Source organism: Chenopodium quinoa, unplaced genomic scaffold (genome assembly GCF_001683475.1).
Source record: "Chenopodium quinoa cultivar QQ74 unplaced genomic scaffold, ASM168347v1, whole genome shotgun sequence".
Classification (NCBI taxonomy): domain Eukaryota; kingdom Viridiplantae; phylum Streptophyta; class Magnoliopsida; order Caryophyllales; family Amaranthaceae; genus Chenopodium; species Chenopodium quinoa.
Window position 1 is genome coordinate 13,687,806 of NW_018742204.1, and position 26,618 is coordinate 13,714,423.

Below are 26,618 nucleotides of genomic sequence, written 5' to 3' on the forward strand. Positions count from 1 at the left end.
ATTTTTTACTATTAGCTAATTAAAAGTTTACAAAAAAAAAGTTAATGATAATATTATATAATAATAATCGCAAAATAACATAAAAAGTCTTTTTTTTTAACAAAATATTTACAATTTTTTAAAAAATGTAGCTAAATCGCACCGCCAAATCGCAATTTGCGGTGCGGTTTGGTTATAAGTGCGGTTTGAAAAAAATGCAAACCGCAAGTTTGCGGTTTACCGCACCGTGAACACCCCTACCTTTTAATACCCCTCATGATTGCTTTAAAGAGATTTGATATACTACTTATATCAACAAGGTGCATATTCCATTTAGGGAGCTCATATACTAAGATACTCCATTGTTAAGCGTGCTTGGCTGGCAGTAGTCTTGGGGTGGGTGACCTCGTGGGAAGTTCTCCCAGGTTGCGCAGGAGTGAGGACAAAATGCACCGGAAGGAATCGTGTTGATCTGTAAGAACAGTTGTTGGCCCTTGATGTGCATTTCGTGACAATAGAGGGTCAGAGAGAGAGATAGAAAGAAAAAGTAGTTGGGAATTATAAAAAAGATAGAGAGAGAAGCGTTGAAAATTGATGTTAAAAGTACAAAAATTAAAGGAAAAAAAAATGATAACTCATAAAAAGAAAGTAATAAAATGTAAAAAAATACAACCTTTAAATAAAAAGAGGCATTATATTTTGATTTACCTAAAAAGATTTGAGACTTTGTAATAGGGGAGGGAGGGAGTACTAATTACTTATCTAATACAACAGGATCAAGCTACTCCCCCCCCCCCCCCGGTTCATATTAATCGCAATAGTACGCTTTGCACAAAGTTATAGGAAATTTATAAGGTAGGGATCATAGGGTGAATTTTATAATATAAGTATAGTTTGTAGGAATATATTGTATTTTATTATTAGTATGAAAGAGAAATAATGGAAAATGTTATATATACGTGTCTCTTAGGGCTACATATAAGCATTAAATTATACTTTAGAAAATTGTTTAAATTTAGGAAATCATGACAAAAACACACTAATTACACTGATTTACGCGTGTATTTATCATGAATTTCTAATTTTTTACATTTTCCAATAATATATTTAATGCTTATATATAATTGTATAGTATTACACTAAAAATAGTACAAGTGGGGTTTATAAGAGAGAGAAATAATTAATTAAATTTTTGTGCAAGTGGGTAAGTGAGAGAAATAATGCTCGTACTTTGTAGAATAGTAGTGAGTCTTTACTAAAATAGGAAGTGTTGCAACTTTTATGAATTCAAAAGTTAGTACTACGGAAAATTAAAAATAAATAAGGGTAAGTGGTGCCGCACACAAGACATACTGGGACAACCGCACACAACTATACAAGACATACTGGAGCATTAATTACATTGATGAACGCGTGATTTTTGACATGCATTTCAAATTTGATATACTCGAATTATTTAATATTTTTTACAAAAATGACTAATTTTACAAAAATATTTACTAAAACGGCTAATTATAAATTTTAATTCCCAAACTAGCTAATTTATCAACTTGGAAGGAATTTATCTACTCCGTATTTTCTTATATTTCTTTGAACTGGTTTGCTTCACTTTATGGTTTTTTTTTTGGGTTTAATTTAAAATATGATAAGTTTTTTTTATATAAATTTTGGTTTTTTCCCATTAATTTGAACAATAACATTCAACATAGTATTTTTGCAACAATTATCAATTTTTTTTTTAAAAAAAAGTTACACAAAATAAACAATCACTCAAAAAATTGATCCAAACTTCCGGTTAAAAAAAATATATTTTTTTTAACACATAAAGATAGAAATATATTAATATCTAAAGACCCAAAGTTTCTAATGCATTTAGCGGGAGAAAAAGGTGCATTGCAATTAGATAAAAGCCTAAAATTAGAAAGTAAGGGCATGTTCACATTTACTGAACCGAGCTGAACTGAGCTGAACTGATTGAAGCTGAACTGAACTGAGCTAAAATGAATATTTTATGAGAGAGAGAATTGAGAACTGAATTGAGCTAAAACTGAACTGAACTGAACTGAAATTAAGTAAATGTGAACAGGCCCTAAGAAGGAATAATCCAGTCTTGTATATAAATAACTAGAGTTGTACAACTATTAAACATAGAATCATTTTATTTGCTCCGAAAACAACAAAAATCAAAGTTTCTTCTAAAAGATTGAAGATAAGGCACCCAAATAGGAATGGCAACGGATCGGATTCCGGTCGGATGTGGCTAAATCCGAATCCGATCCATTTAGTAAACGGACCCTGGACTTGGATCCGAATCTGAAAAATCCGAGTCCGAATCCGATCCGACTCATAAATTTTCAGATCCGAATCCGGTCCGTTTATACGGACCTCCGAAATGATCCGAATATTTTTTTAATTTTTATTTTTTATAATGTCATATACCTATAATTGCTTGTATTGTCAGACCAATTAAAGTATAATTAAACATAACATATTTAAATTATAAACTAAGTCACATAACAAAATTTTGCTACAAAACAAGCAAATAATTGCCGTCCCAAGTTATAGAGCATATGCTTGTACTCTCGGATTCAGACTCGAATCGGACTCCGTCGGACTTCGCGTAGGGTCCAAGTCCGATCCACCTCCTATTCGGATTCAGATGTATTTTATCGGATTCGGACTAATTTTAAACGGATTCGAATCAATTTTTTTTTCCTTCAGATCGGATCGGATTCGAATCGAACTCAGATTAAATTGTCATCCCTACACCCAAATCAAGCTGCAAATCCAAGCTAATAGTGTATTTATAATTATGCATATACCTCTAAAATAAGTAGTAATTAGCTAAATATATAGCTAATAATTTTTTATTTTTTTTGTTTTATTTTAAAAAAAATCTTTAAGAAAATTAAAATGAAACAAAAAAACAAATAAAAAAAATTAATAAAGTGAACCAAACTGGTTCAAAGAAAAATAATAAATAGATAAATTAATTTCTTCAAAATTAATAAACTAGCTAGTTTGGGAATTAAATTTTATAATTAGCTATTTTGGCAAATACTTTTGTCAAATTAGTCATATTGGTAAAAGATCTACTCCGTAATTATTTCAATACTGCACTAATTACTTATCTAACACAACTAGCAAGTTAATTAATTCAGTTTTTTTTTAAGACAATTAATTCAGAAGTTAGTACTACATACGGATATTAAAAAAAATAAAAAAAATAAATAAATAAGAGTAAGTGGTGTACTTTTTTTTTTTTGAGTAAGTGGTGTACTGACTACACCGTCCCCACATGAACGTAAAAACAACAACCGCTGCAGTCTTTGCCATTAATTTATTTGATGCTACAAGTGGATGCCAAAATAATCCCGAAGTCTCGCAATCCACACCACTTGTTCCATCTCCACGTGTCTGGCTTTGCATGGATAGACCGTCAACTGCATCAATGCCACAAATTTTTTTGGCTTTTGTTCCGTCAATGCCACACCAGCAGTAATTTTTTTTTTTTTGGACAACATATTTATTTCTATTTCAATTGTACAAATATTTCAGCTCAATTCAAAGCATAATTGTGAAGTACAGTATTTTAAATTGAAATACCTTTTCCATTTCCTTTTCTAAGAGTAATCTAGGAGTTTTTTCATTTGTAAATGCATATTTTATATTTTGCCTTATAATTTAAACATTTTAAATTCTGTTGTAATAAAAATTACTACTCTGTATTAAAAGTTGATATTAATAAAGTGTATTTCAAGACGAATTTTGAAAAAATTGATTGTATATTTTTCAATGTATAAATGATAAAAGACGACTAAAGGAATGTGTATGAATTGTGTAAAATACCACACATTAGGATTTATATTAAAAGAGTAATAAACAGAGCAAGTAATGAATCAATTTTAAAAAGTACTCATAGATAGAAAATTAATGTTTGAAGAAAACTCAGATATAAATTGTTGATGAAAAGAGTATTTAATTTCTGACGCAGCATTGTCAGCATCAATGGCGTCTTTATCTTTCACCAAAAAGGCCGCCAAGCTAGGCCTTTTCCGACGTGTAGCAACATAAATCATTAACCCCTTTCTTAATGATTATCCTAATATCCTACGCCTCACCCAGTCACCCCTTAAGTCTTACCCACAAGCCCTTTCAATTCAATTCGTGGTTTAGATGGTTCTTTTTTTATGTACTTGATAGTCGCAACTTGCCACCGTCTAAGATTTTCCCATGGAATCATATTTGCTTTTTTGTAAATTTTTTATACTTTCAAATAAAAATTTATGAGTTTTAAGAGGGGAGGGGTATTTTGAAGACAAATTAAACTTGGTTTTTTTGTTTGCTAGAGTGACTATGCATGGAATCCATCCATGCCACTTTGAGAGTCTATAGAAGAGAAAAAGTAAGCTACCTCGGATGATCCTAAAAACATCCTTCAAAGATTTAAAGTGAAAATAGAGAAAAAAAAAAGGTCCAAAGAATTAGAAAAGGTTGTATGTATATTTAGGGTTCGTTCACTTCTTCTTAATTTCAGTTCAATTCAGCTCCTAATTTCCTTTTCTCATAAAATATTAATTTCATTTTAATATTTTTTTTATAATACTATGATGACAAAAATGTACTTTATGATAAACCACAAGATTCAATTAAAACAATACTAAAAAAATAACCCAATTTTAGTTTACCAATGACAATTGCTGTTTTGAAAAGTCTTTTAATTTTTTTATCAATTGCACATCTATAATATGAGCAACTTAGGGCAACGCTCGGACTACTCACTAGTAACAACATTACAAGCTGGTTTAGGAGTAAATGTGCTTGATTATGTAAATTTTCGTCATTTCACGTAGTAATTGGGCTTAAACCTAAGCTAGGCCCAACAATCTCTCAATTTAGGGATGGGCTCAAACAAAATGGTTTGATCTAAAATGCTTGATAGCAAAAATGACACTGTATATGGAAAGTCAAGTCGAACTCGTAATGACATATCAATATATTAAGAACCTAGATCGAGCTAACTCTAACATATATGACTTGAGTGAATAGAGGCCAAACAAGGCACAAGCTAATAAACAAGTTGAATTACCACAACTTGACCCAATAGAATCAATCGTCTTGTTTCGACTCTACCCGCCACAAGTCAATCCAAAACTATATGTCCATATGAGAACCTAAATTGACACACTTATAGCTACACAAATCTTTAAACAACTTTATCTTTCTTACTTACCTACAAATCCAAAAAGGGAATACACTTTCCACTATCCTAACTTGCATTAATCTCCATTACAATAATTAGAAAGGTGTTTGAAGAACATAGGCACTATACTAGCTCCACTACAATAGTAATTAAAATAAATGGTTGGTTACAAAAAAAAAAAAGTGGAATCTTTACAAATTCTTTTTAATACCTTATTATATCACTATACTCTTGTACTAAATTATTATATATAGTTGGAAAGACATTTTTTTTAGTACATCATACAAATTAATATTCTTAAATTCCAATTATTTTATAAAATTGATTGCTTGGAAAAGTCTTATCTCCTAACAACCACCAAGGTGGCAAAGGCACCAAGTAAGCAAGACCAATTCTCCAACCCTCCTATCAATTATATAAACTCATCTTCTCCTTTACTCAATCCTCCTCTTCTTTTTCCCTTCATTTTTTCCCTCAAATTCACCTTTTTTTTCTCTCTCTCCTATTTATACCCACAAATTCTCAAATCTTCCTAACCCAAATCTCATTTTTCTCTCTCCTCCCCAAAAAAATATGGAATTCCCAGTAATTAATTTTGAAGCTGGTATTAATTCATTACATAATCCTTCATTAATTTATCGAATTTTCTCAAATTTTGAGCTGGGTAAATTGTCATATGCTAATAGAATATGGAAATGGGGTGCCCTTTTTCTTGCTTTAGCTTATGCATTTAGTAGTCTTGTTAATAAAATCAAGATTATAATCTTATATTACCACAATAAATCCAGATCTTTATTAGCTGCTTCTGAACCTTTATTATCTCACTTATACGATGAATTTGATAGTGATTTTTCTGATAACGAAAACGACGACGTTTCCTCTTCTTGGGAATCCACATCCGATGAAGAAGACGACGACATCGACATCGACGAAGACGACGAAATCGAGGATCTATGGAACGCATCGTTTGGTGACGATGATTACAATGTAAAGGGTAGTTTCGGAAATTTCAATGAAAGTTCAAGGCAAAAGGGTAAATTCAAGCTTCTTCGCCGAAGACGGAGTTTTGTTGACAATTTCTCATTGTCTGATTTTGTTAATGGAAACGGCGTCGTTAAGCTTTGGGATGGATTAAGTTTAGGAGTTGTAGATGTCGATAATGCCTTTTCATTCCTAGATTATGAAAATAACAAAAACTCAGAAAATCAAGATTTATTCTTCGCCGGAGTTCCGGCGGTTTCCTCGTCGCCGGCGGTGTTCATCTCCGGCGGAAAATTAGGGTTAGACATTTGGGATTTCCGAGCCGGTGGTTCATCACCGGTCGTTAAATCCGATTGGCGGCGGTCGGAGAGGCGGGGAAAGGTAATCGGGATGGATTCCGGTCGAACCGGAAAAGTATACGTCAGAGATGACGAGAACATGAGGTTAGCAGTTGGTGACGTAAGAAAGGCTGATGTGGCGTTAACGGAGGAGTATGAGGAGGAGATGTGGTGGGATGCTGACGGTGTAACTGAGTCAACTCACGAGTAAGACCGAGGTGGTGGTGGTGGGATCAGGTGCGACGCGGTCTTTCGGGAAAACAGGTGGATTTTCATTAAAGTGAAAATGTGTTTCACGCGTGAGAAGTGAAAGGAAGACCACTAATGTTATTTGAATAATTTTAATTAGTTCTTAAAAATGATGTATTATTAACTATTTCTAGTGAAAAAACGTTTTCAAAAAAAAAAAAATTAGTGAAAAAAATATTTAAGTTGAATAATGATTGTTCTAGATTAGGGGAGAAGGGGAGAGTTGTAAAGATGATGAACTCTTTGAACCATTGATTTGTATATACTAGAAATGATGAATTTTCTTTTCGATTGAAAAGACCTCATTTGGGAATAGTCTCCTAATTGGATTGTTTTTGTATTTTATGTACATGAATTTTATGTTTGGATATAATTAGAATGGTATGGACTATGGATGGATTAGATAAAAGATTGAAAACTCTAATACTCTATCTACGTGCAATTTTTTTTGGCATTTTTCTAGATAAAAATACCTTTTTACTTCAATGCAAAAACTTTGACAGGTAATTAATCAAAGTGAAGTTTCACTAATGTTAGAGTATTAGTAAATGGAATGACTGAGAAAAAATAGTTATTAACTAGAAATAGTTATTAATATTCCATACTAGAAATAGTTTCACTAATTAATCAAAGTAGTGCCAAACCTAAATGGAATGACTGAGAAAAAATAGCGGATTAGAGGCTTTGGAGGCTTGGAGAGTTGGAGCTGCTTTAGCTGTTAGAGTATTAGTATCCAAGTATCTAAGGTTTGTTCTCATACGTTAAAATTCAGTTCAGTTCAGTTCAGCTCGTAATTTCCTTCTCTTATAAAATATTCATTTCAGTTTAGTTCAGTTCAGTTCAGTTCAGTTCAGTTTAATTCAGCTGAATTCAATCAATGAGAACAGACCCTAACATTGTTTGGTGTAAATAACAAAACCCGGGCTTACATACTTGCATTAGCATAATTGACTTTAACCACTAAAAATGTGAGAAGTTGCTAAAAGTGGGTTTCCTAAAGAGTGGGTTTCATCATTTGCATTAGGATATAGACTCGCTAAATTAGACCATTATTAACAATGAGGAAAAATTTCCTGATGAGGAAAATTGATGACGAAAAATTTCCTTTATTTCCTCGTGAACATCTCATCAATGAGGAAATGCAATTATCCTGGTGAGGAAAACCGAATTTCCTCATGGCCCGAGGAAAGAAATTGATGAATAGTAGCAAGTGGGGTCTCCCATCACTTGCTGCTCATTACTTCCTCAGTTTTTTTTAGTTGACACATTTCTTTAGTCATGTTTGCCAATGCACTTATTCAATCATTAATATCTTTAATTATCAATAAGCAAAAATTACGAAAAGTTGATATTTTGAAAGTATATAACGTGACAAATATAACAAGATCCCATATAATTATATTTTTCATTACGTAGAAAACACAAAACACAATCAAAGGGAGGTGTGTGAATAGTGCTAAAGTCAAAACGTGTCAACTAAATAAAAACGGATGTAGTATTTATTTTGGCTTACTGCTCTTCTAAACGACGTGTTTTGTGCGTCGTTGTTAATTACAACACCCCAAAATTCGTCGTTTTGAAGGCGCTATCAGCAAAAATTACTGTTAAATAATAATAATTACTATCAAATAATAATAATTATTGTCAAATAATAATAATTATTGTCAAATAATTAATTAAACTAATAATTACTGTCAAATAATTAAACTAATATCAACAAAAACTCGTCGTGTAAATTCATAATTAAAATAATAATTACTGTTAAATAATTAGTTAATTATAATTTAATTTTTTTTATAACAAATTAATTATAATTACATTTAGTTGTTTCATAATCGTTATTCTATAAAAGTATAAATTGTAATAAAAACATAAATCTATAAAATATGGTGATTTGTACGAGAGAGAAAACATAAGTGGGGTATTGAAAAAAGTAAGAGAGAGAGAGAGAGAATTTTTTTTTTTTTTTTATCATTGGTGGGATAAAATTTCCTTACTAAATCTGCTCACGAGGAAATGAGGATTTTAGATAGAGATGGCAATGGATCGGAGGTGGGTCAGGTGATGCTTCATCCGCCTCCATCCGCCAACGATCCATCCATCACCCGACCCATCCATCACCTGATTTTTCTACATCCACATCTGATCCATTCCTCATCTATGGATGAATCGGGTGATTATTTGGGTGAAATAAATATATAAATACAAATTTGCACTTTCATGATTAAAATCTAGATTTGAAAAAAAAGTAATCATTTTATTAAAACTTTGATCCATTCTTCTAATACTTGTTCCTTTTTACTAAATTCAAAACAAATGTCAATTCCTAACATTACAATAGACATTAAATTATTAGAAAAGATATTTTTATTTTTACATATATATAAATTTAACGGGTGGATGGATGGGTCGGGTGATAGGTTGGATTAGAGGTGTCTAAAGCACACCTGACCCGACCCGATCCGAAACCGACCCGAAAAATATGCAATTCAGATTTGGACTCGCGTGGACATAATAATTTAGTATAACTCAACTTTAAAAATTTACCCGACCCGATCCGATTATCTGAATTGACACCCCTAGGTTGGATGTATATCATCCTCCGAATCCGACCCGATCCGTCACCTGACCCATCCATCATCCATCTGTCACCCGCTTAAGTTCGGGTTTTTATCCATATATTTGAATCGGTTGGATGGTTATCCATCGGGTTTGGATAATATTGCCACCCTTAATTTTAGAGAGAGAAAGTGGATAGAGAGAGAATGTTCCTTATTGTTGATCCGCGAGGAGCTTGAGTTGCTTACAATTAGGGGTGTACATGAACAGGACCGGACCTGAAAACCGACCTGACCCGGACCTGTTGGGACCGGACCTGACCCGGACCTGTAGATTCAGGTCCGGTCCCGGTCCTTGAAAATCAAGGTTTCCGGTCCCGGTCCGGATCAGGTCCAAACCCGGGGTTTTCAGGTCTGGACCTGAAACCCGTTAAAAATGCGTTTTTTATAAAAAAAAAAAAAAAAAAAAAAAAAAAAATCCCAAATTTCAAAAGAAGTCCGTTTCATTTTTGTTAACACACTAACCCTAACTCACTTCTCTCTCTCTCTCTCTCTCTCTCTCTCTCTCTCTCTCTCTCTCTCTCTCTCTCTCTCTCTCTCTCTCTCTCTCTCTCTCAGCCGACAAGCAAACACGGCAACACCCACTCCCTCCAGACCACCGCCCACCAGACGTCCAGACCAGCAGTGACTACACGCTGTACATCCTGCAACGACGAGTCGACGACTACACCCTGCATCTGCATCTCACTGTAAGTTCTTTTTTTTTTTTAATTAAATCTAATTATATTTGAATTGGGTATTTTGTATTTCAATTGCTTATAATGATTGTTTGATGTTTGCATGTTTGTAAGTTCTGTTTTTTAGTTAATTTTTTTTCGAATTCATGATTTTTTTTGAGGTTTTTTTTTATTTATTTTAAGTAACTGTTTTTGAATTATTTTAGTTCATTTGTTTCGAATGCATGTTGAATTTTGGTATCCTGTAAGTTCTTTTTTTTTTTTAAATTAAATCTAATTATATTTGAATTGGGTATTTTGTATTTCAATTGCTTATTATGATTGTTTGATGTTTGCAAGTTCTGTTTTTTAGTTCATTTTTTTCGAATTCATGATTTTTTTTTGAGGTTTTTTTTTTATTTATTTTAAGTAACTGTTTTTGAATTATTTTAGTTCATTTGTTTCGAATGCATGTTGAATTTTGGTATCCTGTAAGTTCTTTTTTTTTTTAAATTAAATCTAATTATATTTGAATTGGGTATTTTGTATTTCAATTGCTTATTATGATTGTTTGATGTTTGCAAGTTCTGTTTTTTAGTTCATTTTTTTCGAATTCATGATTTTTTTTGAGGTTTTTTTATTTATTTTAAGTAACTGTTTTTGAATTATTTTAGTTCATTTGTTTCGAATGCATGTTGAATTTTGGTATCCTGTAAGTTCTTTTTTTTTTTTAAATTAAATCTAATTATATTTGAATTGGGTATTTTGTATTTCAATTGCTTATTATGATTGTTTGATGTTTGCAAGTTCTGTTTTTTAGTTCATTTTTTTTCGAATTCATGATTTTTTTTGAGGTTTTTTTATTTATTTTAAGTAACTGTTTTTTAATTATTTTAGTTCATTTGTTTCGAATGCATGTTGAATTTTGGTTTCTTTCGATTTGTGTGTTTAAAATCTGTTTATTCCGTGAATTTGCTGGGAGTAGATTGATAAATCAGAAAAGATTGATAAATCTGTTTAAAGTAGATTGATAAATCTGTTTAAAATCTGTTTCTTTCGAATTTAGTTCATATTGTAGAATTTGCTGCCTTGTTGGTGTATTGTATATTTGTATGTATTCTGTTTATTTTGTGAATTCAATTTGAATTGTAATTGAATTCTATCGTTTTATATGTTTAGGATCAACAAGAACCACGGATTCTTACTCTTGCAATGTAAGTTGTTCTCACATTTTTTTATAAAATGTTATGTGTTTATAATTGTTACTTAAAAATTACTTATATTGTGTATAATTATATTGAAGATTGTGTATAATTATATTGAAGATGGAGAGCTCTCAATCCAAAAGATCTGCTGCTTTTTCTTAAGAAATGTCACAGCCACTTTTTGAAAAGGATATGGAAGAATTGCAATCTACTTTGCCTCCAGATAAGAAGTTAAAAGCGGGGCGGGAATACATATGGAACAGAAAAAGTAAGAGGATATGGAAGAAAATTTGAAAGAGTTACAAGAAATGGAGAAAGGTAGTATTAATTTTATGTACTTGTAATTTTGTTAACCAAATTTATTATTTCATTGTTATCATTCATTAATATATTCTATAATGTTTTTTTATTTAGAGGTGCAACATAATGTATCTAACGATGGAGACGATGAAGTTGTTTTCGTTGACTCATTAGTGTGAATCACGCAATCAAAGGGAAAGCAACTCGCCAAAATTCAAGTTGTCTTTGGATAATTTATGTATTTCTAGTATTTGAGACTTAGAGACTTTATGTAATTTAATGAATTATTTGTTATATTTGAGACTTATAGATTTTATGTAGTTTTTGTCATTGATATTTTAAGATTTTATGTAAACAGGTCTATAATTAGGTCCAACAGGTTATTTATTTTCTTTAAAAAAAACAAAAAAAAAAAACACACAAAACAGGTCTGTTCAGGTCTGGACCTGACCCGGACCTGATTGCTCAGGTCTGGACCTGACCCGGACCTGCTGAATCAGGTCCGGTCCCCGGTCCTCAGAATTGGCTGATTCAGGTCCCGGTCCTAACAGGTCCGGTCCAGGTCCGGTCCGGTTTTGGACCGGTGTACAGCCCTACTTACAATAATCAGACAAGCCCAATACAAATATTGAGTGGATTATTGGAGTTTGTGCATGAGGCCGGTGCTATACTCATTTTATAAAACCTATGGTCATTTTATAGGAAAAATTGTGAGGAACTACACGTTTAATAGGGGTATTTGGAAACAACTACCCACTAAAAATTTTTATCAAAAAAACTACCCTCTAAATTTAAAAAGTTAGAGTAGCACTACCCATTTGCATTTTCCGGCGAGAAAGTCCAGCGTGTGGGGCCCACTTTTTCAATTTTTCTTCTGAAAATCCCTAATTAAAGAAGTCAAAACAAGTAGGGTATGCAATTCATAGGTTATTCTTCTCTTTTAATCCATTAATTATGAATTTTGATGTTAGGGTGTAATGATTATTAGAAAAATTGGGGTTCTTAGAAATTGGGGATAATTTGAAATTGGTTGAATTTGCTGCTTTTAATTCAAATTGGTTATCCTAGGGTTACGAATTAAGGTCCAATTTGTCATTGCATCGTGTCTTTTCGGGAAAAAATTGAAAAAGTCGGCCCACGCACGGACATTCTCGCCGGAAAATGCAAATGGGTAGTGCTACTCTAACTTTTTAAATTTAGGGGGTAGTTTTTTTGATAAAATTTTTTAGTGGGTAGTTGTTTCCAAATACCCCTATTAAGCGTGTAGTTCCTGACAAATTTTCCCATTTTATATGAAATACTTCGTACTGTAGTATGCCATATGAAACACAAATATAAAATTATTTTTTTAGTAATATTTTTTTTTTCAGGGATTTTTTTTTTTTTGCAAATATTTAATTTAAGATAATTACATTTAAAAATATATTCAGATAAATGTGAATGTATCAACTAATATGAAACAGATCAAGTACAAATTACACACAGAGTAATATATTATCTTTTTATGCATGAAAGCATGATTGTGAAGGGTGTTACATCTAAAGTATCAAGTCGAGTTGTGGATTACATGTAGGCCTTTTAGGGTTTAGTCTAACATTATTTTTTAGTTTGCATTTATATCCTAATGCCCTAACACGCTGATCACTTATTATGATGTAGATTGAGGATGGTACCCAAGCATATAACTTCGACTTTAAGTGGTGGTTGTTTTTTAGGGACGCCTTCTTTGTAATTGAAGTGTGAAGATATTTTTTTTTTTGGGTCAAGTGTTGAAGCAAAATTAGCTAATGTTATAATGTATTACGTATTTATTGAGGCATGTTAGCTCAGTAATTTCTTACTTGAGCTACATTGTCCTCTTTATTATGTCACTATTGTTTACTATAATTATGTCACACATTGATGGAGTAATGAAAGAGGAAGAGTTTAACTAAGCGTAAATAGGATATTCTGGAGCAAAATCAATGTGGACTACTGTACTCCGTATTTAACAGCTTATTTTTATTGTACTGGTTCCTGTTTTAACCCAAAACTATATTTCAGTGGAATATACTTTCTAACCAAGTAGATTTAGGTATACAATACAACATAAACAATAAGGGTTTGTTCATTTCAGCTTAATTTCAGTTCATTTAAGCTCCAATATGTTCAGTTCAGCTCCTAATTCCCTTCACTCATAAAATATACGTTTCTGCTCAATTCAGTTCAATTTGGCTCCAATCAGTTCAGTTCACCTCAATTCAATAAATGTGAACAACCCCTAAGAAAATTAAACCACTTTTACACTATTGCTAGGCCAAAGAAGGTCCGATCCTATAATAGATTAACAATAAGAACAATGACCCCAAAAGTCTAAAACTAAAAATATTTAAAAATTCTCTCAATCTCAAATACCAGACAATATACAATTTGACTAGCAAGTCAAGTCAAACATCGTTGAAAAAACCTCTGTTTAAAAAATCCTCAGCCTTCTCTCATCAAACAGAGCCTCAGCCCACCTCCGTATTTTTCCCCTGCCTCCGGTGACCTAAGGGTTGCTGCTCTTACAGGGTTGCCGGCGAGCAGTCTTCGAAGGTTCTATGCTTGAATAGACTTCGTCATCTCCAAAGTCTATTCCATAGGTTTCAATTTTTCAGAGTATAGGTAGGTTAGGGTTTCAATTGGGGGATTTGTCTTTGGTTTCCTCAAGCAACGAACAACATCTTTTATCAGCCTCCAATAACCTCTTTTGTCCCGTTGGTGAAGCCGTAGCGGACTACGAGTTTCCTTCATCGACGTCATTATTTTCTTCTTAGTATGGTAAGTTCTTTTGTGCAGTTAAGGAAAGCTTGTGGTTTAGTTTCAGCTTTGTCTTTGGTGTGTTACTCTGCTAGTTTTAAGTTAGTATGGCTAGCTTTGAATAACTAAGGGGGATGTTGTGTATTTCACATGTTGAAGAGAACGATGTCTCTTCTCATGGGTTGGAGTTTACAGTTGGGCATTTGGAGAATCCTTATGGTATTCTCAATTTTGTTAATAGTCTAAAAGATGAGGGAAACAGTTCTACAAACAGAATCAAATAGGATTTACTATAGCAAAATACTCTCTTGCTCTTAAGATATTGTCCTTTGCTTCGGTTTGTAGTGATGAGGATAAATTGATGTTTTTGGGCATATAGCTGTGTCCCTTAATCTGAACTTGGGTGCTTGCTTCATTAAGATAAAAGACTATGATAGAGTGGGTCAATTATGTTCAGCGGTTTTGTGTTTTGATACTACAAATGTGAAAGCGTACTACAGAAGAGAGATTGCGCTAGATTTTAATAAACCCACCTTAGCTTTCATGGATCTTGCACAAGCCCTAAAATTATATCCCACTAATTGTGAATTCCAGCAAAAACTAAAGGAGGTGACCTCCTTGTTAGGTTGGTCTCCGGAGTTCGTTGATGAGGCACTTGCAGTAACAAGGGAGAATGAGAAGTTTCGAGATTATGTTCATTATGGTAAGGAAGATAATGGTAGGAAGTTAGGAAAAGAAGGAAAAAGAAAGGAAGGAGATGGTCATGGTGATGGCCATGTTCGAAAGTGTATAGGTGTGAATGACAACACCAAAATGGAAAAGTATGTTGATGGCAATTCTTTGGATTTGGAGGGTAAAGTCAACCCTATCGACCAAGATCTTAGGCCCAACATTATTGATACCAATTGTGTCATGTAGGAAACTTCAGAAACAAAAAACCCAAATATGAAAGGGTCAAGTTTTTTCTAGAGGGCGAACAATACACTACTATTGTTCTCTCCAAAAGAATTTCATCACCATCCGAGTAGCCAATCCTTTAAAGAAGATAAATAGTGGTGAATCTCAAGAAGTTTCTACACCAATGGAGTTTAGTCACCCCCCTGTGGAAGGGCACGATAGGTGAGAAATAACTCCAGATTTGATGCAAGAAGATCCAACCATAGGTATGGCAAGTCTCGAGTCATCTTGTGAAGCTACATCAACGCTCCTACTGATTCAGCCGGTTTCTTAGCTTCCCTTCTGCAGACTTCCTTTCACCTAACAACGTCCTCCTCTGAAATATTGTTGGGTTTTGTCTCGTCTTCCAATCCCAAGTTTAGAAGGAAATATGCCACTCTGCAAAGTAGGTCTTCTGGATTTACCTACTCTTTGTTTTGCAGGTTAAGCGGCTCTAAAAGAATAGCATTATGTCCTACTGGGTATACTTGGTTTCCTAATCATAAGAAGTTGTATGGTCCGACCCCCAATGTTCTATCGTGTAATTATGCTTTATTTACTTAGTTTAGGTTGTAATCATGCTTTTCTTTTATAGAATTCTTTGTCAAAAGGAAAAAAAAAAAAGTACCAGGCAATATTTCCTATCACAAATGCATTAGTTTTTAACAATCAACACTATTGTACTTCTGTATCAGGTAAAAAGAAATATAGAGGCATTTACTAGAAATATTATTTTTCCAAGGATCTTGCTAACGAACGCTCTCGAGGCGTTGGATAAACATTTAAAATATTATCTAAAATGGTATTAATTTGGAAACGCATGACAAAATTACGCGTCTATCGGTGTAATTAATGTTCATTTTAATTTAATCTTTCTATTTTTAGCTAGTTTATTCAACACCCCTGAGGCGTTTGTTAGCTTTTGTCTTTTTCCAATATATCAACAACAAACTCTGTTTTAATTTAGATCAAATTAACACAATGTCAACTTTTCAGTTAATCGTTGGAACGTACGGAATAACTAGCTATAATTTTCAAATTAACACCGAACATCGTTATTATATTGTTAAATTTTGAACGGGATAATGGTAATAGTCATTAAATACAACAAGCCGTTGTGGAGGATTAGAGGAGCATTTATAACATTTATGCATTTAAAAATATATACAAGTACTTCATATATGTTGTTTTTATGTCTAATTCGTAATTAATGGATCTCATATTTTATCAAATCTAATTAGTATGAGTAACTATTAATTTTGTTATTCTATATTGAAGAAGATAGATAATCTAACATCCCTCAAAAAAATAAAGTTAATCAACATCTAGACATATTAGTATTGTTATACATCACGAAATACACGTACATTGTTATTACATGCAGGCCTTGTTTGGCAAATGGTTGTTGGCGGCTGGTTGTTGACTGGTTCATTTGGCTTGTTTGATCGGCTGGAATGTTTGGATGTTTATAATGACTTTTGAAATTGGCTGTTTATAAAAGTGTTTGGTAAATTAATTGTTGGTTGTTGGCTGTTTATTAGATAATTTGTGGACCAACAAGCCAAAAGCCAATAAAAAACTAATCAAAGCAGCTTTTTCATTTTAGCTTAAATGCCAACTTTTTCGCTGACTAAAAAGCCAACACATTTTTTGGCTGTTTGACCACCTAAAAAAGCCAAAAGTCAAAAGCTAACCAAAAATCCATTAAAAAGCCAATTACCAAACACGGCCGCAATATTTTAAAGTTTTTTTTTTTTTTTTTTTTTTTTTTTTTTTTTTTTTGGGTAGGCAAGAAGAAGGCATCCTGCTACACGTTAATTTGGTTCGTGTATGCGGGCAATACCCTTGGGATTTGGTAGTAGGGTTAGCTAGGGTAAGGAAATCCCACCCTAAGTTAAGGTAATCGTTAATCAATCTTACAACTTTTTTGTTTTTGATGCAAATAAAGAAGTTAAGAAGGGGCTAGACCCCGAGAAAAGATCAATCTCACAATTTTATGATTGTGAGATAACAATTGTTTCCATTAGACCAAAAATACTTGGTCATATACAATGTATAATATTTCAAAGGTGTACTCGTAGTATATATCATTTCCCTTATTAATACATACTAGTATACTATTATTATTATTATATATATATATATATATATAAGGAGAATTTCCTTGCAAGTTGTGGGGGGGGGGGGATAAGGGATCCAACTTGCTTGGGGTGAGAATCGAACCTCTCTCACAGGGGTGAAAGGAGGGCCTCCAACCACTAGGCCAACCTTGATTCTCAGAATACCATGTATTTGTTTCTCCATATTTTGAAAGTGTATAGTAGGTGAAAATGACTTGCAATGTATAGTAGCTAGTAGCCAGCTGCAATGACAGTATTAATATTGGACTATTGATACTTATTTAAATTGCAGTGATGGTAAGCCTCCTCTCTCTTTTCTCTCTCCTAAACTTTAGCCTCCACTGTCAATTTTGAAGGGCCTTCCATCGGATTTCACTGGTGAAAAGCCCCAAATTCTATTTCCTTTCAAGTTTTTTAATTTGTTCTAGGTTACAATAAGGGATCCAACTTGCTTGGGGTGAGAATCGAACCTCTCTCACAGGGGTGAAAGGAGGGCCTCCAACCACTAGGCCAACCTTGATTCTCAGAATACCATGTATTTGTTTCTCCATATTTTGAAAGTGTATAGTAGGTGAAAATGACTTGCAATGTATAGTAGCTAGTAGCCAGCTGCAATGACAGTATTAATATTGGACTATTGATACTTATTTAAATTGCAGTGATGGTAAGCCTCCTCTCTCTCTTCTCTCTCCTAAACTTTAGCCTCCACTGTCAATTTTGAAGGGCCTTCTATCGGATTTCACCGGTGGAAAGCCCCAAATTCTATTTCCTTTCAAGTTTTTTAATTTGTTCTAGGTTACAATAATGTCTCCCTCGAAAGAAAGGGTTTATCTCCTTCGAAAGACAAGGTTTTTTCGATCTCCTTCGAAAGACAAGGTTTTTCGGACTCCTTCGAAAGACAAGGTTTTATTTGTGTTTAATTTGGTCTCTGGTTGTGCGGGGCTACTATTGATTATGGCTCGGATTCGGGTTACGGAATCAACACAAGAATTTTCTTTCTCACAAAATTGCGAAGCGGCGACGGATTCACTAAAAAAGTTGTATGAGACAACGAACCGAGAATGTGCCGAATTGTTATATTTATGTATTTGGATTCTTAGCCCTTCCCCGATTAATTCTTGTTTGATTTTGCTAAATTCGTTTTCATTATCGTTAATTGTCAATTGTAAATGTCGTATGACTATTATTAATGAAATTTAATGTCCGCTAGGACTTCTTTAAAAAAAAAAAACAAAAAAAAAAAAAAATATTGCAGTGATGGTAGGATATTATTGTTCTCCAATACTAGACTGTAGCCACATTGAATACACCCGCGCGCATTTAATTTGCTAAATCTCGACGCTGGCTTGCATGGTTGGCCGTTTCTAGTTTGTTTGCTAGGCTTAATTGGAGAAGATACTACATATCTGATATCTGACCAATTCTTTGTTCCATCACTAGAATGTCTTCCATTAATTTCACAAAATAGATATTTTTCTTTCTTTTTGTGTGTGTAAACAAAATAGATATTTCAATTACAAAATATAATATTATATTACAGCATGACAATTGACAACCTATATTTAATATTTATGTATCCAATTTATATTTTCCTCCATATTTAATGCCCCTATGTTCCTGGTCTAAATAAAAAAAAAAAAAAAAAAACCTATGTTCCAATTTTTTTGGTTCCCAACTTTTAATGGTCTCTCTTGTGCCTATTAACGTATATACGAGTATTTTTATTTTCATGTACGTAAAAATTATAAAAACATGGTATTAATAAAATGTACAATATGACAAATTCAACCCGAAAAATGACAATGAAGCAAAAATAAAGAGTCAAAAGGAGCATTATACAATATCACAGATTCACAGTGGAGGAGTATAGAAATTGAAATAGCACGAGTTACAAAAAAGTTACAATGGTTCATAAAAGTGGTCTTATGATGATAAGTCATCATAAATGCCTTTACTAGACAAAATAATAAGATTTCTCTTGATTTTTTTTTGAACTCAGAGCCTTTTTAAGTGCTCATTAATACCCTTTTCTCTTCAGCAAAATTTCAGTTCAGTTTAACTCTAATCAGTTCAGTTTAATTCCTAATTTCGTTCTCTCATAAATAATTTATTTAAGTTTAGTTTAGTTCAGCTTCAATCAGTTCAGTTTATTTCGGTTCAATAAATAGAAAAGGCCCTTACAAATGCAACCAATGTCATAAGAAATAAAGGGAGCGTTTGGTTAGAACATTGGAAATGAAGTGAAAAGGAAACAAATATGAGGAGAGAAAGAAATCATTTAACATTTTTTTTTTTTGATATTTGGTTTCACTTGGAAAAGAATCACTTTGTGTTTGAGGTTGGTAAGGGTATTTGTTACCTTAATTAGGTTTTAGAGAGGTATTAGGTATGTAACAAATAGGTGAAATACCTTATCTTTGGCTAAAGATAATTATTACCAAACTTTCTAACCAAACATTCGATAACGGTAATGATTTAACATAATCAGTTACGAACCCAAAATATGTACTAACAAAACATGCTTAAAGTATATACGTAGTATATCGATGGTTGAATGTATAGACCGAGTAGTCGAGTACCAATGTAAGAAATTGTACGAACAAGGAGAGTAGTTGACTGGTTGTGAACTACCCTCCTTGTGATCATGTAAAGAAACGATCGATAGCTATCCTGCAGTATTTAATAATTTTTCCAAACTAATTACAGTACTTATTAAGGAGTAACTTAATTAAAATTATTGCAAAAGATTATAAAACTTTAATCCTAATTAAATTATACAGTACATCAACTTTTTTGTCGGTGAGTCTGAGCTTTTACTCCTAATTCATTTTAACGTAAATAACATTCACAAGTTTCTAATTGCCATCAAATGGTAATAAATTTTAACATCAGACATTGACCATTTTAAGTTTGTGGACGCAACTAATTAATATAATCAATATGGTAGGGATAAAGAGCATAATAAAATAATTGAAATAAAACTTTGGTAGGTATAAAGAGAAATTAAATTAAAATAAAACCTTGTTGCCTCCAAACCGCCGATTAATTGTACCAGAAAATTAGGAAATTGTAACTCATAACAAAATTCAGTTGCCCTTTTTTGAAGTATCTTCCAAAAATTAAGTATTGTACACAATTATATGTTTGTTGGGTATTTGATGTCGTTAAGAAACAGGTCGCCTTCTATTCTAGATGATAGCAATGAGCAAAATTCGCTTAAAAACTGATTCTTCTATGAGGGGTTAATTTTTTTTTTTTAAAAAAATATGCTTATGTGTATGTTAAATTTGGATATATGTCACCCATAAATCAAGAGAGAGAGTTCCCAAACTAAGACCAAAAGAGGTTCATTCTAAAATCATACTATATGTGTTATTTTTTTTAATAGCCATAGTATTAGAGTTGAGATTCCGAATGTGTTATTTTAATTGATGGTTGAGCCTCTCATACCCGGCGCGAATTAATTCCACTTTGAAGGAGGTGTGGATGAGATTCGAGCGCGCGACCTTATGTTACGGCTCTGATACCAAGTTAAAGATCAACTCAACCAAAAACATTAATTGATGGTTGAGGTCCAGAAATATATTTTATACTCTATCAGTCCATAACAATTAAATGTCATTTACAAGTCCCTCCTCAAGCATTGGAACAAGGTTTATTGAGTCTTTTGGATAGATACCAACTCCATAGATGATGTGGCCGATTAAATTCCTCGTTGACAAGCTTATGCCTCTAGTTTTGTCAACGAGGAATTTAATCGGCCACAACATCATCTATAGTCATACTAGTTTTGGGTCTTAGCGATACCCCAAATTATCATATGCAATCCACTTTTCACTTCTAATTGCCATTTATTATATTTTGTTTTGAAATTAAGTCATGTAATACGTAGATTATTTAACAAGTCTATAATTATGTAATTTGTGGTTGCAGGTTCATACCTGGTGGTAGGTACCAGTACCACTATTTTCCTGCCAAAGTATAGAAATCGTATAAGGCTCAATTTGGGCTTGGTAAATTGAGCGTGTAGGCTTTAAAGAGATCAATCTAGCTCATATATGGGCTTATCTACTATTGTTTTAATGGTTTGTTGCTATAATTTTCCCTTTTTTTTTTTTTGACAGGATTGCTATAATTTTCCTTGAAGCTCTATTTTTAATAAAATTTGTGATAAAGGGAGTACCAAATTTTTTGTTATCCCATTTTTCTTATAATGCCTATAATAAGCATTAGTAATTTTAACTATGCACATTATAAAAGTTTGTGAAAAGCTAGCCGAAATTTTCAAAATCAAACATGGACATGTATCATCTTAAATTTCTAAAAATTCTTCGTAGTTAAAGTTTCTCTTTCCTTATATAAGATCTCAATCTCAAATAAGACATATTTTTAATTAAAAAAAAATTAAGTAAACTTTTGTTGTTGTTGTTGTTGTGTGTGTTGGGGGGTGGGGGGGGGGGGGGGGGGGGGGGGGGGGGGGAGGAAGGTCGCTTAAAATTGAATAATGATTTTCACTTAGGGCATGTTCCCCGTAGATTATTTCAGTTTAGTTTAGTTTAGTTTAGCTTCAATAAGTTCAGTTCAGTTCATTTTTAATTTCCTTCTCTCGTAAAATATTTAGTTCAGTTCAATTCAATTCAATTCAATTAATTAGAATAGGCCCTTACTTAGCTGTGTAAGAGCCCTTAAACAGTTTGTATATGCGAAGCACATAGGTAGCTTACAATTGAATGGTATGGAGGAAAAATTTACTTGCAATTAAACAAACCAGGCCACTGAACTACTAAAATTGTATGTAAATTACTTACTTACAGGGGTTTGCAATTGTACACTGTATGTCTTGAAAGCATTGTTACTTGAACATATTACACGGCTAAAATGCATTGAACATGCTCTAGGAGTGCATTACTTTAGAACGGAGGAAGTATATGTAAGGGACTTCCATGCAAATCTTACACTTCCTCCATTCGTTTTTTTACTGGACCATGAGAGGTTTCATGCTTTTCAATGCACTACTTTGACTAGTACGGAGTAATATCTTTAATTATACTATTGCAAAAATTATATAAAGTTGATATTTGAAAATTAGATTTTGAGATTAATTTAGCTAGCTCCCACATGACTACGTTTAACCTAATGGATAAATCACAAAAGATGGTCAAAGAAATTAAATGAATAGTGTAAAAGTCCTTATGGTGCAATAAACGAAAAACGGAGGAAATACAAAGTATGAATTATATAATTTAAGACATGGTCCAACTTTAATTCACAACACTCCAAATTCCCATCCTTGCAATTCTAGCCCTTTTATTTTTTTTTTTTTTTAAGAAAAAAAACCAATAATCACCCTTTTTACTCATAACTACCCATATCACTCAATTAAAATCTAGCCCTTCTATTTTTGTTAACAAAAATAACTCATAACCACCCTTTTTACTCATAACTACCCATATTACTTTTTTTTTCTTTTTTTTTTTAAAAAAAAACATTTTTTTCCCTGCTTAACCATACATACTACATATGTCCCAGTCCACTCTAGTTTTTAGAATTATCAAACTGGTAGCTTTCATTAAAGCTGATAATTGTCTACGTCGTTAGGATTGGTGTTGTCTTAAAATTAAAAGAATCACTTTTAGGGACGTTTGGTAAGATTAATGGAAATGGAGTGGAAAGGAAACAAATAAGTGGGAGAAAGGAATCATTTAACTCTTAACTTTTCATTTGTTTGGTTTAATCATGGAAAGGATTAACTTAAACTTGTATTTCTTTATTTTTGTTTGAGGAGAGTAACGGTGTATTTGGCTGAAGAAATGGGAAAGAAAAGAAGGGGAAGGAAGTGAAGAGGAGGGAAGAGAAAGGGAAATAAAAGACGAGTTTTTCTTCCAAATCTCTCCATAATAGGCGATCAATTTTTTACAATTTAATCCCTTCATTTCTCCCCCTTCCAACTGTTCTTTCCCCATTTGTTATCCAAATGAAAGATAATCTTTCCTTCCATTTCTCTTCCCTTTATTTCCCTCCATTTCCTTCAATCCAAACATAGTGTAAGGGCAATTGTTACCTTAGGTAATTCCAAGTTTATCTTCTTGATAAACATGAAATGTATCTCAATGGGCTAAATTAGTATTTTTACGCTGGAAATTGAGGGTATGTAGGTCTTTCTGCATATCTGACAATTATCACATGATCAATTTGGATAACGGGGTTAAGAAACGGTGAATTGAGAATTTAGGGTAAGGAATTAACCTCACTTCACTACAAGAAAAAGGGAAATTAGCAACTGATTTTTGCAACTACCATAATAATTAGTCGCAAAAAATATTTTTGCGACTGAAAAAGACGAGTAGTTGCAAATTTTGCAACCGATTTTGCAGTAGTTGCTATGCGGTCACTAATTAGCGACTGATTTTTGCGACTACCATAATAATCAGTCGCTAAAAGTATTTTTGCAACTGAAATAGACGAGTAGTCGCAAAAAATTGCAATCGATTTTATAATAGTTGCTATGCAGTCGCTAATTTACGACACTCTTCTAATAATTTGCGACTAAAATGTAGTTGCCAGTGTTAATAATTTTGAAATCATTTTTTTTCTAAAAATTTCACTACTATTGCAACTAACATGGTTGTCGCTACTTTTTTTTTTTTAATTTATTAAGAAAGAATTAAAGAAAACCCTTAGTATAATAAAGTTGTTGCCGCCAAAAAAAAAAAAAGAACTATAACTCCTTATTGTAGTGCAGTTTATCCCTATTTCTCTTTACATACTCTTCTCTTTACTGCTCTTCATAAAAAAATATCAAATTTATAGCTATTTTCGTGCGCTGAATCTCTATTGTAGTGCAATTTACGTTCTCCACTGATCATCAATTTAAGGTTTGTTTTCTAATTCATAAGCTTAATTTTGCTTTTGATATATTAGGTTTTTACTCATGCTTTTAATTAGTGAAATCGTGGTGGTAGAATTCCGTTTTGTCGAGATTGGGTTCAATTATGTGTGCTTAATTAAGGCTTATTTGGATCCTTTTCTGAAATTTCAATCGAGCTACTTTAGTTTTTCTTGGTAACGAATAATTGAATCATGTGTGGCTAGTTTTTTTCACAATTGGACTAACCTTATTTCGTGAAATTTGGTTAATGATTATGCAAATTGTGAGTAAATTTTGCTTAATTGAGGGGCCGAATTGCTTAATTGTTGCTGGTTGTTGACGGTGGTGTTGGTGAGGGGCTGCTGTGGTGATTTTAGTTTGGTTTGGGTGGCTGCTGGTGTTGGTGAGGGTGAGCAGGGGCTGTTGCGAGGTGAATTGGAGCAGGGGATAATTGGGTTGTTGTTGCGGTTGCGTGTGAAGGTGGTGGTGCGGCTGCAATTGGGTGATGGTGGTAGAATTGAGGTGTGATTGCGTGGCTAGTTTGGGTTGTGGTGGTGCGGCTGCTGTTGCTGTAGCAGTTGGGGTTGCTCTGGTGGATGATGGATGAAATTGGTGGGCTGAAAAGTGCGTGGCTAATTAGTTTTAGGAGATGCTGGCAGTTTTGGCGGTGGTTGGTGCTGGTGTGTGTGGTGTTGTTGGTGGTAAGGCTGGAATGCGTGGTGGTTGATGGCTTGATGCGTGAGTGAAGGAGAGGGAGCAGGGGATGTTGATTGGTTTTGGTGGGCTGATGTGGTTGGTAGTTGCAGCAAGGTTTTGGTGGGCTGCTGTGTGCGAGAGGGAGCAGGGGAATTGGTGTGGTGGAGGTTAAGAAGGTGGGGTGATGGATAAGAGGTGGGAAACAACCATCAAAGTAAAGAATTGCACACACTTTCACTCGTCCCCGATCTCCAAACTCACTTGACATGAAACCCGGGACCCTAAACACAAAACCGAGGAGAAATCAAGACAAATAAAAATGAAATAAATAAATTAGGAATAAAATAAAGTGAAATAGAAAAAGAGAAATAACACTAAACTAATAAAAATTAAATAAAACTATACAAGTAAATAAATCAAATAAATAACAAAATAAATAAATTAGGAATAAAATAAAGTGAAATAGAAACTGTTTTTCTGCAATTTTCCCAATTTTATTTGGGAATTTGGGAATATATTTTGATTTTTGTCAACAATAACCAAACCCTTAACAATCTGAATATTGGCCCTGCTGCTAATTCTTTTGTAAATATGAATTTGTTGGATGAAATTTTGTAATTGGTCTGCGAATTATGGTGGGTATTTCATTGCTAAATCTGTTGTGTGTGACTGATAAGTGATAAGTCATGCTGAAAATCTTTGTATGCAAGGCTATAAATCATACAATTTGTAATTTGTGTTCATGGTCCTTTGCTTTAGTTTTCTATGTAATTGTATATGAATCTGACTTGAATTTACTCATAATTAATGGTCCTACACCATAGATTTGAGTGTGAGATTGAAAATGAAATGTCCACCTTTGATTGTAGTGCTTTACATAGTCAAATTATATTATCAGCAAAACAAACGGGGCATCAGATTAAATATGTGTTTCTCAGATAATAATTTATCATATCAAGTGATTTTAGCGTGCCCATGTTACCAAATTCTCCATTGGAGAATTTTTTTTTTTTGAGAGTGAGAGAGAGAGAGAGAGATCAACAAAAAATGAGGTGTCAGTACGTAGTATAATAGTTATAGAAATATATATATTTCTCATGATTTTAATTTAAAAGAGTAGACCTGTATAGAAAAATGTTGAAACTCAAAAATGTAATTAGAAAAGACACTGTCAACTCCTTACTAGCATACCATGTTTTTCAGATTTTCCAGCTGTACCACTTGACAAAAACTGACTTAAAACCTTATATAATATTTTTAGATTATTTTTCTAATATTTTTCCTTAACACTAGATATCCTATTCTCATATTTATGCTGCTTCATATTTTGATGTATGTAGTTTCCGCTGTTATGAAATTTTGTTCCATGAGTTGGTAAAATATATTGAGTTGTACCTGTCATAGTTTTGTTCTGCTTGTTTCACTATAAGCATATGCAAATCGTGGATATCATACACCGATGCATTAAGTTTCTTTTTTTTTGTTCCTATTAAGTTTCTTTTTTTGGTTTCTCTATATTTATGTTGTCCCACCCAATGAATATGTGTGTATGATTAACAATGTCATTTAGCAGTTAGGATCATGGAGAAATTGAATCGAAAATGGATGTATGAGAGATTAGAAGGTCGACTACTAAAAAAAGAGTTCACAATTGGCGTGCGAGGGTTTATTGAGTTTGCTAAACAACACCG

At 32.9% G+C, this 26,618-nt stretch overlaps 1 protein-coding gene and 1 long non-coding RNA gene across 4 annotated transcripts; both read left to right on the plus strand.

Moving 5' to 3' along the window:
• The first annotated feature begins 5,755 nt into the window (after positions 1-5,755).
• LOC110730521 lies at positions 5,756-6,712 on the plus strand. Its single transcript, XM_021910358.1, has one exon. The coding sequence runs from the start codon at positions 5,756-5,758 to the stop codon at positions 6,710-6,712; it is 957 nt and encodes a 318-aa protein (XP_021766050.1).
• Positions 6,713-9,851: 3,139 nt separating this feature from the next.
• LOC110719089 lies at positions 9,852-11,905 on the plus strand. Of its 3 annotated transcripts, none has more exons than XR_002511034.1 (4): positions 9,852-10,057; positions 11,204-11,238; positions 11,328-11,547; positions 11,644-11,905. It is a non-coding gene; the product is annotated as an uncharacterized LOC110719089 (long non-coding RNA). The 3 variants fall into 3 exon arrangements; XR_002511036.1 differs by having other exon boundaries at positions 11,350-11,547; XR_002511029.1 differs by lacking the exon at positions 9,852-10,057 and having other exon boundaries at positions 10,873-11,547.
• The last annotated feature ends 14,713 nt before the right edge of the window (positions 11,906-26,618 follow it).